This window comes from Raphanus sativus, chromosome 2 (genome assembly GCF_000801105.2).
Source record: "Raphanus sativus cultivar WK10039 chromosome 2, ASM80110v3, whole genome shotgun sequence".
Taxonomy (NCBI): domain Eukaryota; kingdom Viridiplantae; phylum Streptophyta; class Magnoliopsida; order Brassicales; family Brassicaceae; genus Raphanus; species Raphanus sativus.
Genome location: NC_079512.1, coordinates 36452322 through 36476973, shown reverse-complemented (window position 1 = coordinate 36476973; position 24652 = coordinate 36452322). Strand labels below are relative to the sequence as shown.

The window sequence follows — 24652 nt, the reverse complement described above, 5'->3', positions numbered from 1 at the left end:
GGAGTTTCTGGATGTGATGTAAGTTTACCTTTCCTGCCAAGATGTCATGAGTGGATGCTATTAGATGGTTGCAAATATGTCTTCCTTCAGTTGTTTTAGCCCGAGATTATTGAAAAACTACTTTCAAATGGCATTCCAAATATGGCCATGTATTCATGAGTTTAAAACGATTACGAGTGGTGGTGCTGCTGCTGCAAGTTCTCTACTTTGAGCAGCTCAGAGCTACAACCACAGCCCCGTGGGTTCTGTTACAGCTTCGTCGCACTCGCCTCTACCGCCGGTGAAGAAGGCGGAGGAGAGCTCAATCGTTATCGAAGGAGGAAGGTTTGAGCAAGAGCACGAGGATGTACCCCAGCTGATGCCGCCGTCGAGGTCAAGGCGAAGTCGTTGTCGTCCCGGAGTCGGAGACCTTCCATATTCCATATATTGAAGGGTCTGGTCTAATCTTAAACACACAAAATTGCAAAAGAGTTTTTACAAGGAGTATAAGATTTGGGGTGCCATTATATATGTATGTTTATAGTTATGCTTTTTTTTTTTTTTGCTAACTTCTGATGTTTATAAAAAACTCTTCAATTTTGTGTAGTTTATGTTTCATTTGATAATTAATTAATTTTTTTGGCATCCATTTGATAACCAATTTGTGTAGTAGATTAGATGTACTAGAGATTTTCTCGGGCTACGCCCGGGTTTTTTCCTATATATTTTAACTAAATTTAGGTTAGTTTTGAATTTATATTTGAGTTTACATATTTTATACTTGGACTGATAATACTATATAAATTGTTAGATATTATTGTACTTTTGTCTTATTTTTGGTGACAATAAATTGGAAATTATTAAAATTCACAGTTTTTCTTTTCAAAATAAAAAGACATCTAAACTGGTAAGCAAGTTTATAAAAATAAAGAAATTAATTCGCATTTAAAGTTCTGTTATTCTTTTCTCTTTTACTTGAATTTTTATATGAAAATATAGTTAAATTAATATATAGTTCAAACTTTGTTTTAACGTTAAAATCAATCAACATGCATTTTTAACTTTCGATAATTTATTATTTGGTTATAAAAATTTTATATGAATATGTTCTTATGTCAAATACTTTTGTTAACATGCAGCAAAACATATTCGAAAAGAAAAGATTAAGAAAATATAATAAAATTCCATTAGATTCCATTTTCCTCTTTTCATGAACTTTTGTTAACTGCCAAAACATGTTTTTACGACTAACGAACGTAAATTTTCAGAAGAAATTCTGATTTTTTCTAGAAATTTATTAAAAGAATTTAAAAATATATATAAATGTACATGGAATTGGATACATGTTTTATTATCTAATTGTTTATGATACTGTTTCTCTCTAGGGTCGGTCCAGGCTACGCCCGAATTTTTTCTATAATATTTATTTTAAATTATAATTTCTATTTATTTCAGTATTATATATACATATATATATATATATATATATATATTATTAAAACACAAATCATTAGAAAATTTTCGGAAAATATAGGTTTAAATATTTTTTGTCTAGCAGATTTGAATCTTTACCAATCAAAATTTGTTATTTTCTGTTATTGAAAATCATGTATCTCTAAATGAAAAACATATAGAATAATCAAAGCTTAGTTTAATCTGAATATTTTATCCTACTTATATAAGTTTATGTACAATAAATATTACATGTACATTTTGTTTGAGTTCTATTTTGGTTTTAGAACCATTTAATTTATAACTTCAAGGATATTAGAAAATTTATTTTTAAATATTTTTTAAGTGGGTGCTTACTGAGAAAATATAAATAACTATGCTCAAACAACACGATTATACCTGAGACTATTGACAGATCATAGATTGGGTTCAATGCATTAGATATAATGGACAAAGAAACCAGAACGCATTAGGAGTGAGCACTTCTGCCATTTTTTTCACTTGCATGGTCTATTTTGGCTTTTGAGCCTTACATGACATTTGTTATTTTCAGTAAGCTAGCATTGGGATAACAAAAGTGAATTACTGACATGGATGCACAGGAAATGAAAGTTTTTAGCTTCTATGAGTTTGATGCTTCCAATTTGCTGTTACAATTTAGTCGACGTTTTAATTCTTCTCCTTTTAGTATCATTCCTCTTTTCTAACACAGTTATGTTCTTGCTACAAAATATAATGAATTCTTAAGAAACTCAAGTGTGAATGACTAATTATGGAGTTCCAAGAGTTATTATCTTTTCTTGTCCCATACGCTTTATTTTGTATATCACTTCGTTTCATGTAGATCTAGCTTTTCTTTCTCTCAGTGCAACATGTTTACAGCTTAAATCCACATTATATTTTCCGCTTTAAAACACTTTCAAATTTTTGAATTGAAATAGTTACTCTTTAAAGTGTTATGTTCTATCTTCCTGTTTACACCTTATATATTATCTTTGAGACTTATGCCCACCATTCAACTGCACATTATATTTGAATATTTATTCCACAATAACAAAAATGGAACATAACGTTGAAGTAGTTAAGAGTATCTCCACATTGTTTATGTTTTACTGAGAGTTGTAAAACAGTTCTCTCTGTTTGTATAAACCAAGAAGGCACATTATCAAATGTTGGCTTCGGAAAGTTCTTGAATGATTATTACTAAACTACAGGATGCTTGGTGTGCCAGAGGTTTAGCTAACCAGAGAATGAAGCATGAGAATCATGAGAATCAGCTAAATAACTTACAAAGTTGATCGAAGACACTATGGGTTCTCTGAAATTTTTTTTTTTATTAAATAGAATGAAGATAACATGGAAAACAAACGAAGCAAAAGGAAACAAAGATGTGTAAGCATCTTTTAGCACAACGATCAAATTTCTATCTGTATCTTGGTGTTGCTTCTCTTTTCATCCTAGGATGCTCCAAACTCTTCTGAGATTTTAAAATAGTTTCTGATCTACATTTTTTCATCAGTATTATCTGTATACGTTCATCGAGAACACAACCTGTATCATGAACAAAATTAAAATCTATATGTGAACTGATTATGTATTTCAACAAATTCGTAAATCTATAAGACTATTCATATAATCAACACATACATATGAATGTAAGCATAATCTATACGAAGATATGAGTGGAAGTTGTGGAGACTATCTACCATCGAAACTCATGGGTAATGAAAAATTCCAGTAAATCTCTGTATGTGCAACCTTTTTACATGTACATAGATTTCCTATCTTACCTCTTGAGAGGAAGATAAGCTGTGGATAGAGAACAAACAAACCCATTGATAATACCAGAGTTTGATGACACCTCTGTGAAAATTGGCGTAATTCCTTGGTCTTTTGGGGTGGAAGGTCAGACCCTTATCTCTGCTACTCCTTTTCTCGATCTACGTCAGCGTTTTCTCAGTTCACAAAAGCTCCATAGAAAAACAAATTGGTCAGTTCATAGGGGGAAAAGGCAGAAACGAAAAAAAAGTAATCCAAAGTATTTTAATAGGCATCGAAAATCTTATATAAATTAAGATCCATGGAAAGAAGAGGAGAAGATTTAATATGAGAGCAAGAGAGAACAATGATATGCAAGAAATCTATGTAACTTTCTATTTCTTTTACGTCAACAAAATAAGACATAATATTGAGATCGGTAGACGACTGGGACTGTTAAACAGAATAATGAACGCGACAATAATCAAAAACGGAGTAATTTTAAGTGAAGAAACATAGCAGCTCACCCAAGTATAAAAGATGAAAAGAGAAGACATCATCTTTTCAATTCCCATAAACATTTTTTCTGTGTGTTTTTTTTCCTTAGTAATCATGAAAATGGATCTCACCTTCTTGAATATACTGCCAAAGATACGTCGGATCCTTTCCATCAACGGTCCATCCAACATCGACACATGTTTCCAGAATATGGCTAAATCAGCTCTTTCGCAATAGATTTATGCCTCATCCTGGTAATCTCAATGAAATAATCAAACAAAATTATAAAATAACAGAAGTTGCAACATACCTTCTGCCTTGATTAACAGAACTAATTGGAGGTTTGTTTCTTTCTTAGACTTCTCCTCTTCATTCTTTTTTTGCTAGGCATCGATCCATTACGTTAGTTTGAACCCTACACAAATAAATAATTAGAGTGCAAAGAAACCAAAGAAGACTTCTTTCATGGGTTATGTAAAGATGTTATTTGCTGTGCTTGTAAAGGAAATAGATTAAACAGAACCTGAAAAGTCAGTTTTTGTGTTGGCCAAATCAGATTGTGTCAAAGTTGCGGAACCACCGGAAGCTCTTTGTCAGGTTTCGTTCCACCGTCACAGCAGTCTCAATGAACATGGTTTGGTCTGTAAAACTAATTGTAACAGGGGCGTTAATATACCTGAAGTTCGTGCTGCTTCGTGTAGCATAAAAACGCTTACCTCATAAAACGATATCTCTTCCAAGTTTTCTCTAAAGGTGTTCCACCGGCAAACGTTGATAGACGTTTGGATTAGCGTTGAATGCGAAGGGGTAAGGTGGATCAGAAAATTACAAAATCCAGAAACTCGTTCTGTTTATTTGATAAACAAACAAACAAAACCTTGAATAACAGTTCCCTATAGATCATTTGAAATGGACGATTAGTAGAAATACCATCCCAATCGAGCAGTATTAAAGCATGGGGAAAAAAAGTAAAAAGATTTGCAGACAAACCTCTTCGTCGTAAAGAGCATCTCCTGGCCAATAAGGGTTTTCGTGTCTGGATTCCATCGGATTGAAAGTCTAAGAGAATCTTACCAGTTTTAGTTGAGACAAAGTTGAGGAAAGAGATTTGTAAATAAACAAATGGAGAGGAAGGTGAAAGGAGTCCATTGAATTAATTCAATCAAATTGATTAGAGCAGATAGTGGTTGAAACGGATTTGGAGAAGAGTAATGGAAGATTTGGAAGTAGAAAGGAGAAGAGTAATGGAAGAAGAACAAATTATGGCTTCGACGTTTCTGTTCTGTCGACAAAATAAAACTCCAAAAATGTTTGATTACTTGGTTGATCTCATTTGGGCCTCGGGCATGTCCACATAATTCATCAAAAGTCTAAAAATTACAAAGCAATACAATAATGGATGGTGATGTGGAGACATGGAGTTTTGTAATTGGTTGATTTAATTATCCTATGTGGACAGCTTTAGAGTGGAGGATATTTTCCTTTTAGTATAGTATATAGATTTGGAGCAGAGATTTGTGTAATTTTAATTTTAATTTTTACGAATTTTAATTGGTTTAGCGTTTACTTTCGTGTTACGACACATTATGGAGATATTTACGTAATTGAAGACCCGTAATCGCACATGTGTACAACACACGCCGTAAGCGAGAGAGATTAGTGATATATGTTATCTACTTGGGCCTCATGTGGGCTCAATCTAAACCCAGAAGTGATCCAATTTGTTTCAACTATCGACTGGGCTGTCCATGAAGAGGATCATGGCGGTTATGTGCTCACTCGGATTCAACTCATACATATACCAGATTTTTTTTTTTTTTTTTTTTGAGAAAAGCTCATACATATACCAGATTTTCATAATTGTTTATTCTAAATTGAATTCAAATGAACTAAACGTTCGTGTAACCATTTTAAAACAACTAACATTTAAATTTTCTTGATTGCTTATGATTTTTCATGTAGTTAGTTACAATATTTATGTACACTAACGTTTCCATCTTTTTCTCCCAAGTAAAAGATAAAATTTTGAAAGAAATTAGCCACTCCTATTTCTAGGGACGATAAACCAAGACAGAAATTCACTGAAAGCTTCATGTTCTAGACTGCTCCATCAACCTCCCAGATATAGCAGCCGCAAGAGCAGCTGTAAACCTTGAATCTTTCGTTAACGAAGACGCCATCTGCTGAACTAGAACCTCTTGCATCGTCTCCCTTTCGTTCTTCTCCAAAGCTAATCTATGACCACCGTGAACCATATCCAGAGTCACAGTTCTTGATCCAACTTGGCTTGTAGCATCCCCTTCAGAAGCGTTTGGACCTAAGTGGTTATGCGTCCCTTCGTATGTAGCAACCAGTACTGAAGGATCCTCTGCGCTGCGTTGCACCTAACCAACAACAAAACAAGCCACATATATTATCATTAGACAGCTAAATAAAGATGAAAATCAAAGTCAATGTGTGTAACTTACCTTCTTTTTCACTGGACAAGAAGGCGCAAACGAGCATCTAAAGTAAGCCCTTGGTGAAGGGTTATCTCTAGTAACTTTTTGTCCGTATTTCCTCCATTGATACCCATCTTTTACGGTCTGCAAAGCAATTCCACAATGTAACACTCTGTTTAGTTCTTCTGCTTCCATTACAAACGTAGACAAACAATAATACCAAATATTAGCCCTTACCAAGCTTGTGTCGGAAGAAACAGTAGGAAAGTAGACTGTTGAAATCTTTGCTTTGTTGAAGTTATCAGATACTGGTCCATTGAATGAAAGAATCTGATTTTTTTGCTGATGAAGATCTTCGTTACTGGAGATGTTGTCAGTTTTTCCACTACTGAGTCCATTAAGAAGGCTTAAGGACGCATCATCCGAATCTTGTTTTCTTTTCTTTGTCGGTTGTTCGATCTGATCTATATCAGGGCTTTGTCGACTCTGAAGCTTCTCCAAATAATGTTGTAATGCGTTGTACTTCTCGTAGACTGTTGCAAGCGTCTCTGTTAGCTTCTTGTTCTCTGAGTTGACTCTGTTTAGCTCCTCTCTTAACTCAATTGCGCTCTGTTTCATTACCATTAATTTTTTTTTTTAAATTACCAACAAGAACTCTTCTAGTTTTTTTTGCAATCAATTCGAATATATTGCACACTAACTAACCTCGTCTTTGACAACCCATTTCCTTTTAAAATCAGCAGAAGTTGAAACCTTGACCTCCTTCTTCTGAAAATATGAACCCTAGTCAACAAAAATCGAAAGGAAACAAAAGGAAAATACAAATGATTTATAGATCATGGGAAGTCTGGACTCACCGGAAGTTTTGCCGGGAAACTACGATCGATCGTGTTGGTGTTGAGATTGAGAGATATGTCGAGAAACGAAGAACAGTCCATTAAAAATATATTTAATTATTGTTTTAAAGACACAGACCAAAGGAGTGGTTGGTGCTTAAAGACTCGAGTCTTGATTTGCTTTCTTTGGTCGCAAGTTGGTTGTCCGAAATGAATGAATGAGTAGTACTTAGAATGGCTTCTTTATATATACATAAACTAGAAAGAGTTGTCTGTGGGCAATAACATAAAAGAAAGAAGTTTTGGATATGTTAGGAAGGAAAGTCGTTGGAACGTGACGATAAATCTAAAGAGAGCATAAAGTCTAGAATACATTAAAGACTTTTGAGGGAAAAAGATAAAGCAAAACAAGACAGAAAAGCCATTGTCTATGGAAATACAGTAATTGGCTAAATCAATGGGTTTATACAAAGCATTGGGTTTGAGCTAAGTGATCTTAGTTACGTGTGTATAAAGCTTTCCACGTGAACAAGTCTTTACGATATAACTGATCAGTAAACTATATTCTTACAAAAAAAAAATTAAGAAGAAGGCTATTTCTTAGAATTTTTTTTTGTTAAACAGAAACAGACGCTCTTTCTATAATCAATTTTTAAGTATATATTTGCACAAGCAAAAATAACTAAAGTTATGATGAAAATGGGAGTAAATAGAATAAATTGGCAAGTACAAGGTCGAATTAGATTATACGACATTCTCAAATATACCGTCCAAAGACTTGAAATAGCTATCATGCTCAAAACCAAAGTCCAATCCAGCTAAAATGAATGATAACAATTAATTACGAAAAAAAAACAAGCAGGTAAGTAAGATTCAACAATTTCGGCTGGCATTGCCCCATGCTGAAGAAAATTTTGAACGTTACATAAATTTCAGTAGGGTCCGTGTTCCTTTAATTATTTATTCTATTTAGTTTGGTGAAAATATATGATTCGTCGAGATCCTAATAATGAGGTAATGACATAGTAATTAAGAACTTTCCCTTGACTTGCTTGACCCAGTGACTATGATTCGAATGTCGGCAATCTTTTTCTATAATATTTTTCCCTTGCAGAAATAAACAAATACCAAGTATAGAGAAAACCTGTTAAGCTGTTTATACTGCAATAGTGGTTTGGCCTAGTTGTTGAGATAACCCTATCATCATGTCCAAAAAAACATCATATCAAACTTGTGAAAGAGGTAACATTTGATAAATATTTCATATTTGAGAACAATAGTCAATAGTAAATGAATGAATATGTATCATGTATGATGACTTAATCGATGATTCCTTGATAACTTTCTATATAAAAAAAATACATAGTCGACAATAAAAATGGAGGAGGATGCCAGGATGGTACAAAAACGTGGAAGTTCTGAGGGAGAAAAAGACAGAGAAGAGGACCCACACGGGAAAAGGGCAACAAATCTTGACCAGACTCGACCACGACTTCCAACTTAAGAGAGGCCTCTTATGGTGTGAACAAGTTGCCACCTTGGGCGGCTCCGACACAGACTCTTTTTTTATTATCCTTCATAATATCCTTCATACCCCTTTTGTTTGTTTGTTCAAAGTTAATCAGTCAGTGTCATCTTAATTATTCCAAACGCAAGTATACAAAACTAACCACTAGTCACATGAAGTTTCTGAAATATTTAGTTGTGTTCCATAATAAAATGACTTACTAGAAACGGGTAAATATGAGTTGTTTTGCAAATCGCAAGCTGCGTCTTTTTATGTAGTTACAATCATATTGAAACAGTCAAATTATTTATTTTCTGTAGGTTTGTGTGTAATCAGATGCTGACAATATTGAATTTTCAGTATATAGGTTTAAAGTACATTAGTGGATTCATATTGGCCTTTGGAAAATTTATAGATAAAGAAAACATCTAGAGAATGGTCAACATAACAAGCCGACTAGCGGTGGGACGATGATAAAATTTATGATTTGAGGGGATTCGATCTCTAGTATAAACCAATATGACAGAATCCTCACTGACAAAATCCGCATATTACCACTTTATCAAACAGATCTTCTTAGTCTTATTATATACGACACTATGTGTTAGTATGTAAAATATTGGCCTTTGGAAAAGTGATGCTAATCGCTGACAATTCACGACCAGTAAAGATATTGATCACGCTGGTTAACAATCCATGAATTATAATATTGTTTTTTTTTGTTGATGAAGAAAAGGGTTGGAGCTCGTGGAAAAGTTAATTCAATAAGTCGTGAATGGTTGGAAAGTCAAGTAGTAATTTGTGGAACGTGTTGTTTATTGATGCTACGTGGAGTGGTGATATAATATAAGACCATCTGTTCCAAGTCCTCGTCTAAAGCCCTCTCTCAGATATTCTACATGACGACTTCAACATTATGGCGTCACTACTCTGCATCTCTATGCATGATGCAATAACCTTTCGTTTGTTTTATCTTACTAACTTTTTTTCTAAAGAAAACTACGTGCTATAAATGTAATTCAGATATCCGTTCATTTTTATTTAATTTCAATTTGGCCTATTTTTAAAACTACAAGAATATTTATGTTTATTCAATTTGGTTATTTTGATTCCAGATAATTCGCCGAGAGCTAGTAGCAACCATCATATATGCATAGAGATATATTATATAAATAGACTCAAGTTGATAAAGAGTCAAGCTAACTAAAACTAAAAAAACAAACTATTAGATTAATGCATTAGTTGGAGCTTTCTTAAAATACTATTTCGGATTCCACCCACAGAGAAAATATATAACAATAGAAATAGAACAATTAACTATGTGTATGTAAATATAATTAGAGACTAGTTTTTTTTTTGCTGTTTTTAAGGTCATATGTAAACTAGCATATAAGTATGACTACTATCTAGTTGCTCAAAGTCAAGGGACTTTTAGCCAAAAACAATCTTCCATGCTTTTCTGAATAGTGGACGGGTCGTGATGCATTCACTATCCATCAGCCTGCGTTACGCAAGTAACAATACGTCATCCTATGTGCATCACGTACGCATACGCCTTGTCCTAGTCTTCTTTGTTTCTTTCTCTTTTTCAAAATATAAAATGACTTGGAGTGGAATACTCTTTCTGAAAAGTCAGGTTTTAAAATATGTGGTCGTGTTTCAGTAAGACCAAAGTTGGATAGTAATTTTTTATTCGGTTTGAAGGGAAAACAAACATACAATCTGAAAGCCGATCCTTAGCAAAGCCAATCATAGAGCTTTATTCATATGCTAGAAAGAAAGTAAAGTAAATGAAGGAGATTAAACTGTCACCAAGATGAAAATGATTGCAGACTGTCTGATATTCATAGAAAGGGAAGAGGCTGCTCTTTAAGCAGCCAAGGTTACTTACACAAGTGCTCATAAAAACATATGTAAGAGCCTAAAATTGCTTAGGAAACCTAATTACATAGGCTATAAGAACTTATACTGAATCATCAAATTGAGCTATTGTGTGGGGGCTTTAATACAATCACTGGACAAGTGGTATAAGGACAAATCCAATATTATGTCACTATCTTGTGAACAGAGTTAATCGATTTCAAGAAACAGACCGAACCCTAACGAACCGACAGAAGTTCTCCTTTGGTGTTTAGTTAGTTCCTAAACCCAAAACCAAACCAAACCAAGTAAATCACAAACTGAAATTCTCAGTGAAACAAATACAAAGTGCATGCACCCCGAAGTCGAGCCAAATGAATATTTCAATACACTCTTCTCATTAAAAACGCAAATTAAAAATGAACAAAACTGCTGACACATCGGTTCCTAGTTTCAATCTCTTACTCAAAGAGACATCTCAAACGTTCTTGCCTCCCCTCTTGAGCCTTCTTCAGTCCCAATGGTCTTTTAACTCGCAGTTCCGTATTTGTAAAACTCCAACATCTCTTCTTCCACGGGATGAGTCTTGCCAACTATCACAAGACAATGCAACGGAGCTCCAAAATCAACACCCTCCAGTTGCTTCATCGTCCCGGAAACAATCTTCTGGTCCTCAGCGCCAAGCCTCGCAAAACCCACACACTCAGTCTCTTCACCGTACACAGAATCACCACGCTTCTGCTGGACCTCCAGCAGCTGCTCGATGGCCGTATTAACACTCATATACCTAGGCGGCTCGTACTGTTTCTTCCCTCCTCTGCAAAGAGACTCGAAAGTAGGCTCCTTCACTCGGATATCAAGCAAGCAGAGCGTGTGCAGTCCGAGAGCGCGGTTCTTCTTGATCTTCTCGTAAAAGCTATCAGGCCTCCAAGTCTCGGTGAAGAACGGTATCGAGACCGTCTCTCCGTAGTGGTAAAGCTGCAGACCACAGATCCCAACAGCGTTCATGACAGATGCGTTGTGCACTACCTCTACCTTCACACCGAGTTTCTTAGCTCTAACAACAAGATCGCTATGCGTTGTAGCTCTGCAACGCAAAAACACACACACACACACAAACAAAACAAATTCAGACAGTATCTAACTAACTAACTAAACGACAGCGTCTGATTAGGTTCAACATTTACCCAAAGGGATCACCAACAACGAGAAAAGCGATGTCATTGTCAATAGCTTCTTCAATCATAGCCCCTGCCTTTTCTTCCACCATTTCTCTATCAGCAAGTGTGATCGGTTTCCCATAAAACTTTTCCTGTCCGAGGACAAAGACAAAACCTTTAAAATGAGAACTAGTGAATCTACTGAGCTACGGGGGGGTTTTGAAAGAGACTTACGAGATTGGAAAGACCATCAGAAGAGAGACCAAAGGACAAAAGAGAAGTGTAAGCTTCCATGTAGATTTTCTGAGACTTCTTGACGGCCTCGAGCCCTCTCAGCGTTATGTCTCTTTCGTCTCCTAACCCTAAACCTATGATGTACAACATCTTTCTCCTACAATTCTTCTCTTCTGTATTGAAACCTTAACACATGAATCAAAGCACTCAATCAGATAGTTGAGAGAAAGAGTTGAGCTTTATAAGATTTAAAGCTTCTGCCTTTAGTTAACAGCTAATGAACTAGCTCAAAGACAAATCTATCAACAAACAGAATCAGAGAGTTTACCTAATGCTGTGCGGACGACGGCCGATACTGAAAGGAGAAGAAGGTCAAAACCCTTCTGTCTTTTTTTCTCTCTTTTATTTGCTTTTTTCTTTTGTTTTTTTCTTTGACTCCATCCATCCCTTCCACAATTATAATATTTTTAATTTGTCCACATATCGTTAAAACATATTAAATCTATATCATAAATACATTTTTCTGTAATTATTAACTTTTAATAAAACTAAATCAACTCATTCCATAAATTCAATTAATCTATTTAAAATTTGTAAATTTTATAAAACACTCAAAAATTATGTAATCATTATTTTTCAAAAGTGATTAACTAGCCTTAAGCTTTCGCATTGAGGGCAAATACCAACAAAAAGAAAACTATCTAAACTATTAAAACTGAAGTACAATTAATACTTAACCCTGATTTTTCCTAAATATTTACCATTCTATGCCATTGGATTATCATTATACACAGTCGTTTTTAACTGAGGAAACTCTACCTAATAAATTAAACGTGTTCTTAAAGGGAGAGAAGCAATTACATTAAGGGTACTTTAGTACTTGATTACATTAACCTAATATACTCTTATTTGATAGAACCTTGGCGATTAAAGGGAGATAGGTGAGTGATGAAGATCGTGTTGTTTCCATTAACGGCGTCCTTATGTTCATCATCTTGCGGTTGGAGTCTTGGAGGTATCATAATGTTATTTTTTTGTTGATCCTAAGGAGGTGATTGCTGTCCCTTTTGTTGATGTTAAAGCTCATTAGTTTTCTGTTTGTCTTATCTCTGTTTGGTGTGTGTTGTAGCTTCTAAGACACTGGAAGAGATTAGACTCTGGAGATTTTTCCAATCTAGAACAATTTGAGGTACTTCTTTTACTGCGACTCCTCCATGCTTCTTAGCTCTGAAATTTCTATGCAAGTTTGAGTTTGCACCTCTTTTGCTTTGTCCTATGTTAAGGTTTCTTTGGTAGCAACATAAAGTTTTGTTACTTGGCATCCTATTGATTCTGGAAGACTAATGCTTCGTGTTGTTGTGTGCATGTTATATTTAGTGTAGGGTGCAGATATAAGTCTCTTTCAAAAGCTTTGTTCAACTTGAAGTAACTATATATTAGTCTGGTCAAACTCGTGTGGATATTGGCGTTTGAACAACACTTTTGTCATTTTCTGATAAATTTTGCTTTTCCTCCATGTTCTTTTACAGTGAAGGGGATGTGTTTTAAAAATGTAAAGGTGCGATGGAATACAATTCAGCAAACTTTGCATACTATCAACATTCAATAGTGTGCCATTTTAACTCAATTCTTTCTCTCTTTTGATATACCATTCCATGTTTCCGAAATAGTGTTCATTTTTGCTTGTAAGCACAGGTACGAGAAGAACTTGCGAAAAAGGATTTCGAAAATTTAAAGCAAGACAGTGCTGATATAGAACCACAAAACCATCCACAACAATAGCAGCCAAAAGTTTTCAGAAAACGCTTATAGCAGTTAACAACTTCAATCAGCTTTGAATGACCGTACTACTGAAATTTCAGCTAATGCGCTATCTTTGACAAATAGCTGTAATAAATTTTTAGTGCTTAAAGAAAAAGAAAAAGTTTTTAGTGCTTTGCTAAAAAAATATTTAATAAAATAGTTAAATATAAAACATATATAAACAATTACAAAAATGAGAAAAAACTTGCGCGGATCGATATAGTGGTCAAAATCTAATGGATTTTGAAACAATTTTATATAGTCTTTAATAACTTGGTAAATGAATGTAGAATGTGTTTTTGCTTAAATTAATTTAGTTAAGAGCATTTTTTTTTGCTAACTGCAAAAGCATTGTTTTAAAATAAATACTATCATTGTTGGTCAAAATTAAATGTAATAAAGTGGAAGGTTTTGTATAGTTGTAAACATGTCTTTTTATCTGGATTTAGTTTATGGTTCCAACATAAAAATACAATTAGCAAACCTATCACTTATATTTAAAATTTTTATGCAGTAAAAAAATAATTAGTTTATACATTTATTGTCAAAAATAATTTAAAATCAGTTATGAGTCAAATACAATACAAAATTTTGAAACAAATTTAAACCTCTACATATAAAAGTAAATAAATATTATTAATTATATGATTATTTATATGATGGACCAATGCAATTAATTATATGATGACATATATATGATACATAATAGTGATTAGGGCTGGGTGTTCAGGTATCCATTCCGGTTCGTTTCAGATCTATTTGGGTTTCGAGTTTTCGGAGTCAAAAATTTCAGCCCATTCATATATTTCTAAATTTCAGTTCAAGTTATGATTAGGATTAGGCGTTCAGGTATCCATTCAGATTCGTTTCGGATCTGTTTGAGTTTTGGGTTTCCGGGGTCAAAGATTTCAGTCCCATTCAGATATTTCTAAACTTCAGTTCGAATTATATTCGGATCTTTGCGGATTCAGTTCGGATTTGGATAACCCATTTAAATTATTTTTTAAAGTCATTATATTTTGAATTTCTTAAAATATATAAACAAAATAATATATTGTATATAAATCTGAATAACATATGTCAGAATACCTAAACTTAACATATAAATTGGTTTGGTTTAAATTTTGGATCAAAATCAATAATTATTTAAAATATTTTTGGTGTTTTCAGTGTACTTCCACTATGTTAGATATTTATATTTGAATATTTTAATATATTTTCAAGTATTTAAACCAACCTAAAAGTATCATATATATTCTGGATGTTTTTATATATATTAAAACTAAAAAATAATTAACATATATATTAGTATATAAATCTTTTCGAATACATTTTGATATCCAAAATATTTCGGTTCCTATTGATTATGGTTTCGGTTGTCTAAATATCAAAATTTTGAATAATTTGGATATTTAATCAATTTTGGTTCGAGTTTGGTATTATTCTTTCTGATCGTGATTGGTTCGGTTTTTCAAATTTGATTTTTTTTATCCAACTTTGATATTGACATGAAAAATAAATAGCAATATATTTTTGAAATATATACCCGCACGGGCGTGCGGGTAAAAATCTAGTTGTTACATTCTTTGTCTAGAACCAAAGGAAAGTAGGTTTTGATTGAATGAATAAGAGTTACAAGTTACTACTACTACAACAACATCTACTAGGCAGTGCAAGAGTGCTGAGGAAGATAGTTTCTCTGCCTGACAAGCTCGTGCATGTCTTGCACTATCTTGAACACTGCTTCTGGTCTAGCTAGCCTCAGTGCATTCTGTGACATTATCTCCAACTGTTCCGATCCCGGTCCAAACCAATCCGCTACAATCTTCGATATCTCTTTTGGTGATTTTGAGAATTTTCCACATCCATTCTCCACCACGTACGGTACATTCCCAGCCTCCTGCACTCAAGTTTTTCAAAACCACAATATTGGAAAAAACCTGAACCGAATATAATATGGGAACTAAGGCTTTTAAAAGTTGGAACTTACTTGACCAGCGATGTAACCGTTTAAGATTATCGGTAGCCCTCTTATCATAGCTTCAGCTATGGTTCCTGGACCTGCCTGCACCAAGCACAATCGACATAAACATATAAGAAACGATCATTCTAAATATCACCATTATTATGGTTTTGAGATTGGTTTACCTTTGTTATGATACAGTTACAGGCACCCATACATTCCTCCATTTTTGTTACAAACCCCTTAACCTGTGACAAAATGAAAACCGTTTCAGCCTGAGAATGCTAATTTGGTCTGAATAGTAAAATGTATAGAGTACCTGGACTGGTATTTTCCAGTCTATGGAACTTAATCTGGTTTGGAGTTTCTTGTTCCGTCCACATATTATAAGAACCTGACCAACTGCTTCACCAAGACTCTCGTCATACAAAGCATCTCCAAGAGCTCTTGCTGTTGCCTCGATGGGACCCATTCCTTCTCCTCCGCCCATTAACAAAACAGCTGGAAGGTTCTCATCCATCCCTAGCTCTCTTCTTAAGTCAACCTGTGATTTGTTCAATAGATACTATTGAGAACTTGGATAGGTTTTGAAACAACAAGGACAGTCAATAAAGGAGAATTATATAAAAACTGACCTTAGGGCGAACTGGTTTGACAAAGGAAGGTCGAACAGGAAGACCGTAGACTTTGATTTGTGATGTTTGAAGTCCGGCCTTTTGCGCCCTTTTCGCCACTTCTGTTGATGGACAGTAACATCTTGTCACAAGCTTATGAAACCTAAACCATCAAAGCAAGCATAGTTGCAACTTTACTTTTACGAAAAGAGTCCATAGTAAAACATAAACGAGTTTGGTAAATAAACTAACCATGTGGGATGGCAAGTGCTCAAGTCTGTAATAACAGTGGTGAAGACTATTTTATCAAGTAACCCCTTTGATCTTAGGACACGAAGTGGGACATGCTGCATCAACGGATGAACACTGATGATAATGTCTGGTTGATATTTCATCAATCCTTGGGCAATTTCCCTGTAAAATTTGGAAAATAACATCCATTCTCTATTAGATTATTCTGATATTTAAAGTTAGAACATACAAAACAGAGAAAAGCCTCTTTCACCTGGCAATAAAAGTCGAAGTTGCTGCGAAATTAGACTGGTGAATAACACGTGGAGCAGTACCATAGTAAGTCATTTTCCATAGAGCTCCGTGTTTCACCAGAAAATTATAGCTCCTAGGAAGCTGGTTGAACGGCCAGGGTGTGTGATCTGTCCACAAGTCCGTAATAAACACCTGCACAAAACACTCTTAAATGTACTGAGAAACAAAAAAAGAAAAAATCAACAACAAAACACAAACTACATAATGTACTCAACGACTCCAAGATACAAACTTTAATCTACAGGAAGAGCAACCAAGTTGAATGTAACGCAATGCCAAATCTCGATAAAGTCATAACCTTTTCTCTAGCAATTCCTAATTAAAATAAATTAAAGAAAAGCTCTAAGCGAAAAGACGAACCTGATACTCATCCCCGTACTCCTGATTGAAAGCAGCTCTAATGGCTTCAGCAGAAGCTCGGTGACCACCACCAGTATCACTCATCAAAATCAAAACTTTCTTGGGCCGATCAGCTTCTACTCCGTTCAACGGCAAGCCCTCCTCGCCCAAAACCCCGCCAGTGAAACTTTCCCTAACTCCGTTGTTCTCGTGGCTCGAAACCCCGATGGAGGCAAAGCTGTCGGGAACCACCTTATCGCAGTGAAACCTAATAAAGCTGTTGAATTCACTGATAAACCCACGCAGGCTCGAGTTGATACTGCTCTTAGTGTTCAAGCTCAGGGAAGCTAGGGCTTTCCGCGTCCTCCTCCGAGAGGCATTGAAGAAGAGGGCATTTGATGTCGACACATCTGAATTTGGGCGGTTTCTGGAAGCTAAACCGGTTAGACGTGTGAAGAAGAAACCGGAGGCGGAGGAGGAAGCTGAGTCATTGGTTGCAGTTGAAGGGTTTTGCATAGTTGATCGATGGAAGAGTGTGCCCGTCCGCTAAAGAAGGGGGAGAGAGAGGTTCAGTTAATGGAGGAGTAGCGCCATGATCAAGCGCGTCGCTCGAAGGAGAGGACAGGGAGAGATTGCAGCCATAGAAGATATTGATTTCTGGTTCTGGAGGATTGAAGATTTTGTTGTTTTTATATAGGGACAAGAAGACTTGCTGCTTTCACTAAACCGGATATTTCTACCCAAATTCACTTAAACCAATTTACTTGAATGTAAATTTCGTGTACACATTACTAGTTTTCTAAATCATTTTTTTTTTGCTAATATGTATTCGATTCTGTTTATGCGTGGTCAAAAAGCTTTAATTGAAATGGTCGGCGTAAAGAAGAGATTATATGCAGTGAATTTATTCATTTATCAGCCTCATTCTTTTACCAAACATGTAACACCATTGAAAAACCTTGATTGCAAAGATATATATTCTCTTTGTATAGGTTACTTTGTACTTTTTGATTCAAAGTATGTCATCTATATGGTAGCTTAGGTTAATTAACGTTTTGCTTTTAGAAGATTTAATATTACTTTTTACTGCATATTACATCTTAAATGAAAAAAAGAACTCGTCCAAGCCATATACTATAGGCTTACTTGGTAACGAGACTCAGCAAAAACAATGACTACTGCATTTTAAACAAAACAATTGTTCTTCGTTTGGTAGATAAGATTAAACAATTCCATTGATACGAGTTATTGCCTTTATCAATGGAATTGGCTTTCTGCTGCTCGTTTTACATGTGTTATATAATTGTGAGATACTCAGCTCAAATGACAAAAGTGAAAGCAAGTTGTCGTAGAATAGAACTCATCTTCTGTCCGTCCAAACCAACAAGCAAAAGAAAGGCACGCATCGTGTGAACTCTCTAAAGCTGGTTGGTTGGTGGGGCATGATATATATTCTCATTTCTGAATGTCATAATAGTTGAGCCGGATTTTCACGGGCTTTTAACATGTCCGAGGACTTTTATTAACATGTCCGAATTTAACAACATTTCTTACCCATTTCCATAATGGAGCTGACATGTATCAACGGACAAACAAAAGGAGAAGAAGGTATTAACGAGCCAGACAGGGCCCAATACTTATCAATTATTATGGGATGATTTCCTTCATCCTTGTGTCTATTTTTGACTATCCAAGTATCTAACCTTCTGATCAATTTTCAATATCATCTTTAAGCCCACACGGCCCACGAGGTGAGAGTCCTGCATTATTAATTGAGAATTATGGATAAATAAATATCTTTATTTATTTCTCGAATTAGTTAGATTTATCATTAATTACTCAAATCTAAATCGTTATTACCGACACTGATATTTTATACCGAGAGTCAACAACATTACCCGATTTCAAAAGCGACCAGTTTTCTTCCTTTGGTCTCCATTTTTTTGTCAAAACGAAGACCAGAGCCATTGGATCTACAAATCAGGCAGTAGTGATTATCGTCAAACTTGAAATACTCATCAGTTTCTTCCTCTTCTCCTGGTACGCTCCAAGCCTCCAACAACGCTTTCCTCTTTCATTTTTGTTTTCTCGATCTGATGGATTTCGCGTTACCATGATCGTGCTGTTTCTCGTGCTCAATGTTTTCATTTGTCTGATCATTTGCTTTTTTCATAAACATTTCACTGATTATCCGACGTCGTTTTAGGGTTTGATTGGCGGACAAAAGGGAGCTGGATTAGCTTTCTGAATTGAACTTCGACCTTTGTATCTTGTTCCGGTGTAAGAAGAAGAATAAGAGGCTTTTTGGTGATTATGGGATATCTGAATTCTGTTTTGTCATCTTCGAGCCAAGTTCACGCCAGCGACGGACCTGTCAGCGGCGGCGGCCTCAGGTTGACTCTTTTTTCTTTCTTCTTATTATGCGTTTCTCAATACTCCTTTACATAAGAGCTATGAGTCTCTATGAAGGCTTTTGACTGTACATCCTCTTACATTGTAATTGATTTTTCTTAAATTACTTTCTATGTACAGTCAGAACGGTAAGTTCAGCTATGGATATGCAAGCTCTCCTGGTAAAAGATCTTCGATGGAGGACTTTTATGAGACTAGAATCGATGGCGTTGATGGGGAAATCGTTGGTCTTTTTGGTGTCTTTGACGGTATACATACTCTCTTTTAAGTTTCTTCCATGTGCACAATTGTACACCACTATGTAGAAAAAAGGATTTAGTAAAGATTCGCTTTGGCATGATACATGAGAAATTAAGAATCATAACTCGTTGATAATGTCTACTGATATAGTAATAGTCTTTTACGTATTTCTGATATGTTAAACCATTTAACTTACTTTCTAGTTATGTGCATTTTATCATGTTTACTTACATTTTTACATGGTAAGGTTCTCTAAAGAGGCCAGTGTAATGATATAGCTCATATTTATGTCCAGGACATGGAGGTGCACGTGCAGCTGAATATGTCAAGCAAAATCTATTCATTAACCTGATCAAGCATCCAAAGTTCATCTCTGACACTACAGCAGCAATAGGTTATTTTTGCACTTTTTAATCTTGTTGGCCAGATGCCTTATTACATAGACCCACCAAGGTGTTTTATTTATCCTTCTGACTTTTTTTATTTGCTTCACTTTTCAGCTGATGCATACAACCAAACAGACTCAGAGTTTCTTAAATCAGAAAATAGTCAGAACAGAGATGCTGGTTCAACGGCTTCAACAGCCATATTAGTTGGCGACCGTTTACTTGTTGCTAATGTAGGGGACTCTAGAGCTGTTATATGCAGAGGTGGAAATGGTAATGCTTGTTCAAGTTTTTCTTATGCGAAGTGCCTAAAATGGAGATTACAATACCTTTAGAAGGAAGTTGTGAGTGTCAGTGGTCTTGTCTGGTACTAATAGAATTCTTTCTCTTGTCAAAGCTATTGCTGTATCCCGAGACCACAAGCCTGATCAAAGTGATGAGCGCCAACGAATAGAGGATGCTGGAGGATTTGTCATGTGGGCTGGTAAATTTTAAAAAAAAATTATTAGGAAACTTTCTTCTTGTATGCTTTTTATATCGTTTACTTAAGTGGTGTTATGCTTAAAGGAACATGGAGAGTTGGAGGAGTTCTTGCTGTTTCTCGTGCATTTGGCGATAGGCTATTGAAGCAGTTCGTTGTTGCTGATCCGGAGATACAGGTATTGGTCTTGCATCATATAGTCTCCTTCCATGGATAAGAAAAATCATATGAATAAACTCAAGTACGAGATAAGGGAGTGACTATTTGTGTTATCTCATAGTACGAGGCTCTCATCTCATACAAGACATTGTAGACTAGTTTCTAGGATGGCTACACCAATTCTGCTTTGGTTCACTCATGAACGTTATATGAAAATTTTAGGAGGAAAAAGTTGATAGCTCTCTCGAGTTTCTCATTCTTGCAAGTGATGGTCTCTGGGACGTTGTATCAAACGAGGTAAGAAACACCGTTTGGTTTCCACTCTAGTTTTAAAAATATCCCTTGTTAGCATTACCAATCCTCTGAACATGACAACACATATCTGTTTTGATCCTCAGGAAGCTGTTGGGATGATCAAAGAGATAGAAGATCCCGAGGAAGGTGCAAGAAGACTGATGACGGAAGCTTACCAAAGAGGAAGTGCAGACAACATAACTTGCGTCGTTGTACGTTTCTTTTCAGACCAAACAGGAGTAGGTTCCAGCAGCAACATCGATCACGGTATCATACCGGACAGAAGCTCCGGTGACTCATCAACATAGTTTTAACATGGTGATTTCCCTTTGGGTTTCGCTATTTCAGATTTCACCCAAAAAACAAATGAATCTGGGAGATTATACATTTGTTTTTAAAAAATGTCCAACGGTTTCTCAACAATATATAGAAAAAAAAACTAAGGAAACCCTTGTTACACCTTTTGTCGTTGTTATACATCATTTGGGTTACTTGGGCAAACAATCATAAATCAGGACAAGATCAAAAGTTCTTCAAATTTGCAATAGATTTGAGAGTGAAGCAAATGTTATTGGTAATCTTTATATGTTCAATTTTATGTTAAAAATGACGTCTTAAATGTCACAACAACAACTCCACAAGTCTGATCTTCTTCGGACAAAAAACACAAGAGGTCAATAACTGATACGCTATCAACTCTTTGTCGAAGAATGTAAAGCTAACAGTAGAAAAGATGATACACGCACGCTGCTGCTTTGTGGTGAGCGATGAATGTTAGCCAGTCCCTGATTTGAGCGTATTACTCAACCTGAAAGAGAATAATATAAACGTATATGAGTTTTGCTGAACCGAAAAAAGCACATGAAATAATAATACTTCCATGTGCTTACCAGTCTAGGCCTTCGAAAAGTCCTTCGCCTTTCACAGCACAAGTTTTGAATATTGCCCATTGACGACTCTTTATCTTGTGCAACTCCAAGGCCTCGGTCACAGCTGCATCGTCGAGTGCTCCTGGTAGATCCTGTTTCATTTCATTACAGAATCGTCAGAAATATATGCAAAACCTACAGATTCTTCTCAATTAGCTTCAGAAATAACACTTCACAGATGAATTTATCAGAATTTCGAGGTGGCAAGGTAAACAATATGGACATAGATGACACGAACCTGCTTGTTTGCAAATATAAGAACCATTGCACCTTTCAATTCCTCTTCCTGTAAGAAGGTTCAGATCAACCAAGGACAAGTTAGCTGCTTAGTGACAGAGGAACTATTTCAGAGGTACACAAATCACAATTTTCACAGAAGAGCTGTCAAATGATGCACAAAAATCTATATAGCAAGTCAGAATCAATTGCAGTTCCTGACCGAGAATGTCTCGGTTTAATTACACCAGCTTTTTCCCTCGGGTGAAAATCAGAGAGACTTTTAAAATTAGTGTCATATATTACAAGGCTGTTTGACATTCTACAAACATTGAGTAGCAACATATATAAGTTTCTAAGACATTTTCTAACAAATTAATAAAGCTGAGCTGTTATTGTATTATCAAAAGAGAAACAACCAAGAAAGGATTCCCCCTCTGTTGGATACAAGGGGAATCCTTCATCAAGAAGGCAATAAACCAATTACTTAGCAGAAGTTTACCTCCAAAATGGCATGGAACTCTTCTTTGGCCACTCCAATTCTATCAGTATCACTCGAATCAACAACATAAATCACTGCTTGTGTATTTGGGAAATAACATCTCCAATATGGCCTGAAACAGTTGCGCAAAAATCAATTCTCATTGTCTCTTGAAAGAACAACAGAGAAAATTTAGAAAAAGGTTTTACAAAGCTACCTGATACTCGTTTGTCCACCTGCACGATGAAAAATCAATTGTAAATATATTAAAACAAAGGTTCCATCATTGCAAGGTTAAGGTACAAACAGTTCATGATATACCCCCACTGTTATCCATAGCTAGAAATATGCAAGCTTAGAATATAGAAGATGATAAATCATGGACATAGTGTTTATGAATATACACATACAATATTCAAGTCTCAGTGTAGTTAGATTAACTATCATTAGCCTATTGGCCCTATTCAATCACTTACCCTTGAAATCTACTAGCCCGGACTAACCGGATCCATAAGAACACTGTTCGAGCAATTCAAATTCGAAGTTTAATGCATAAATATAAACTTACCTAGATCCCAGACCTGAAACTTGATATTATTGTACTGCACAGTCTCCACGTTAAATCCAATAGCTGCGGATCGCAACAAATCAAAATCAAATCGAAATTAGCGAGGAAATCGATGGTGAGATCAAAGAGGAATGAATACATACTGGGAATAGTGGAGACGACCTCCCCCATCTGAAGCCGATCTGTAGAAGCAAACCAATAAGTCAAATCAACATAAGAACCCTAGCTACCTAGCTACTAACATTATCTATAGAAGATGATGGAGGCGGTGGTTTACAGAGGATGGTGGTTTTTCCGGCATTGTCGAGACCGAGGACGAGGATACGAGCTTCTTTGTTTCCGAAAACGGAAGAAAACAGCTTGGTGAACACGATTCCCATCTTCGCTTCCTGAGCTTCGTCTTCGGATCAGATCATACGATCTAGAGAGAGAGATTCGTCTCTTGGATCATCGATCTCTCTTCTTTACAGAGAGGACGAAGAATTAGTTTAAAACCCTCTGAGTCGACGAGAGAGTCGCATGTGGGCCATTGATTATCAGCTCGGCCCAGTAATAAAATGTGGGTTTTAGTGCTTTTCAGTTCACCACGTAATGGTTTCTTTACTAGTTGAGATCATGAGACTGGTGTCTCTCTGTAATTTGACTTGCCAGCTCTCTTCATGGCGTCAACATCCATCTTACGCGCGCTTTGGTTGGTTGTTTCTGTTACATTTAGAAAGTAATTGAAGTGGGTTAAACAAAATATGTGATGTTTAAAGAAGGTTTTGAATGTTTCAAAATAGATGATATTTCTATATATTAATGTAATTTTTAACTTTATCAAAAAAATGTGTAATTAATAATATTTTGTAATCTATTTGGTAATTGGTTAAATAATTTATAATTTATAACGATACTTTTTAAATAAAAAATAAGTTTTTTAATAGTTGTGTAATATCCTAAAATTTTATTTATTTTGGAACAGAGGTAGTATCAAACAAAAACATGATATATATATTCTCTTTTTTTAAATGAAAAGTGTATTCGAAGGAGTTTGAACTGGAGTAGAGGGTAACTCCTATGAACATATCATTTGGTTGCAAGAGTGAGGGTAACTCCTCTCTTACTTCTACTTTTGATTTAGATTTATCACCTGCTAAGTAGTAAAACTTTTTCAAATGGCAGCATTCATATCCAAATATGTTTTTGCATCTAAATCACATAGCTATTCAGAATTGTAATTTATTACAGAGTTAAACCAGTAATTGGAAGAAAAGAATGTCCAAAAGGAAGAGAATTCTTTGGAACTTTACAAGGACGCGGCTACTCGGCGCCTCGAAGGACAGCTCACCGGTGTCAACAATGTCAAAGCAGAATCAATTCTTTTTGCTATATTTAACTCAACACAATACATTACGTGACACGTCTCCACATTTTCTGCTAACTCTTTGACCCACAGAATAGCTAAACTAGATACGCAACAGAAATGATTTGCTAACCATTTCTTTTGTTAATTA

At 35.3% G+C, this 24652-nt stretch overlaps 5 protein-coding genes and 1 long non-coding RNA gene across 7 annotated transcripts; 2 read left to right on the top strand and 4 right to left on the bottom strand.

The window, feature by feature from the left end:
* Window positions 1–5589: 5589 nt before the first annotated feature.
* LOC108820139 (WRKY transcription factor 18-like) lies at window positions 5590–7193 on the bottom strand. Its single transcript, XM_018593117.2, has 5 exons — window positions 6986–7193; window positions 6834–6896; window positions 6366–6737; window positions 6156–6272; window positions 5590–6071 (listed from the first exon to the last, which is right to left on the bottom strand). Exons 1-5 carry the CDS (start codon window positions 7064–7066, stop codon window positions 5778–5780), a joined length of 927 nt encoding a protein of 308 aa, XP_018448619.1. The 5' UTR covers window positions 7067–7193; the 3' UTR covers window positions 5590–5777.
* Window positions 7194–10640: 3447 nt separating this feature from the next.
* LOC108822679 (probable diphthine methyl ester synthase) lies at window positions 10641–12159 on the bottom strand. The gene is made up of 4 exons (XM_018595823.2): window positions 12054–12159; window positions 11726–11910; window positions 11519–11643; window positions 10641–11418 (listed from the first exon to the last, which is right to left on the bottom strand). The coding sequence occupies exons 2-4, from the start codon at window positions 11873–11875 to the stop codon at window positions 10860–10862; spliced, it is 834 nt and encodes a 277-aa protein (XP_018451325.1). The 5' UTR covers window positions 11876–11910; window positions 12054–12159; the 3' UTR covers window positions 10641–10859.
* A 272-nt stretch (window positions 12160–12431) lies between these two features.
* LOC130499035 (uncharacterized) lies at window positions 12432–13852 on the top strand. 2 transcript variants are annotated; one of them, XR_008937983.1, is made up of 4 exons: window positions 12432–12740; window positions 12855–12914; window positions 13255–13283; window positions 13421–13852. It is a non-coding gene; the product is annotated as an uncharacterized LOC130499035 (long non-coding RNA). The 2 variants fall into 2 exon arrangements; XR_008937982.1 differs by having other exon boundaries at window positions 13255–13851.
* A 1187-nt stretch (window positions 13853–15039) lies between these two features.
* On the bottom strand, window positions 15040–17664 carry LOC108843682 (monogalactosyldiacylglycerol synthase 1, chloroplastic). Its single transcript, XM_018616935.2, has 8 exons — window positions 17012–17664; window positions 16611–16783; window positions 16358–16519; window positions 16127–16268; window positions 15811–16035; window positions 15677–15739; window positions 15519–15593; window positions 15040–15428 (listed from the first exon to the last, which is right to left on the bottom strand). Exons 1-8 carry the CDS (start codon window positions 17504–17506, stop codon window positions 15192–15194), a joined length of 1572 nt encoding a protein of 523 aa, XP_018472437.2. The 5' UTR covers window positions 17507–17664; the 3' UTR covers window positions 15040–15191.
* Window positions 17665–18855: 1191 nt separating this feature from the next.
* On the top strand, window positions 18856–21424 carry LOC108843212 (probable protein phosphatase 2C 59). Its single transcript, XM_018616341.2, has 9 exons — window positions 18856–19030; window positions 19197–19383; window positions 19523–19650; window positions 19938–20036; window positions 20143–20301; window positions 20426–20512; window positions 20596–20687; window positions 20891–20965; window positions 21067–21424. Exons 2-9 carry the CDS (start codon window positions 19304–19306, stop codon window positions 21268–21270), a joined length of 924 nt encoding a protein of 307 aa, XP_018471843.1. The 5' UTR covers window positions 18856–19030; window positions 19197–19303; the 3' UTR covers window positions 21271–21424.
* An 87-nt stretch (window positions 21425–21511) lies between these two features.
* Window positions 21512–23631, bottom strand: LOC108843213 (ADP-ribosylation factor 1). Its single transcript, XM_018616342.2, has 8 exons — window positions 23434–23631; window positions 23300–23338; window positions 23157–23219; window positions 22806–22824; window positions 22610–22721; window positions 22130–22177; window positions 21853–21983; window positions 21512–21770 (listed from the first exon to the last, which is right to left on the bottom strand). The coding sequence occupies exons 1-8, from the start codon at window positions 23534–23536 to the stop codon at window positions 21737–21739; spliced, it is 549 nt and encodes a 182-aa protein (XP_018471844.1). The 5' UTR covers window positions 23537–23631; the 3' UTR covers window positions 21512–21736.
* Window positions 23632–24652: the final 1021 nt, after the last annotated feature.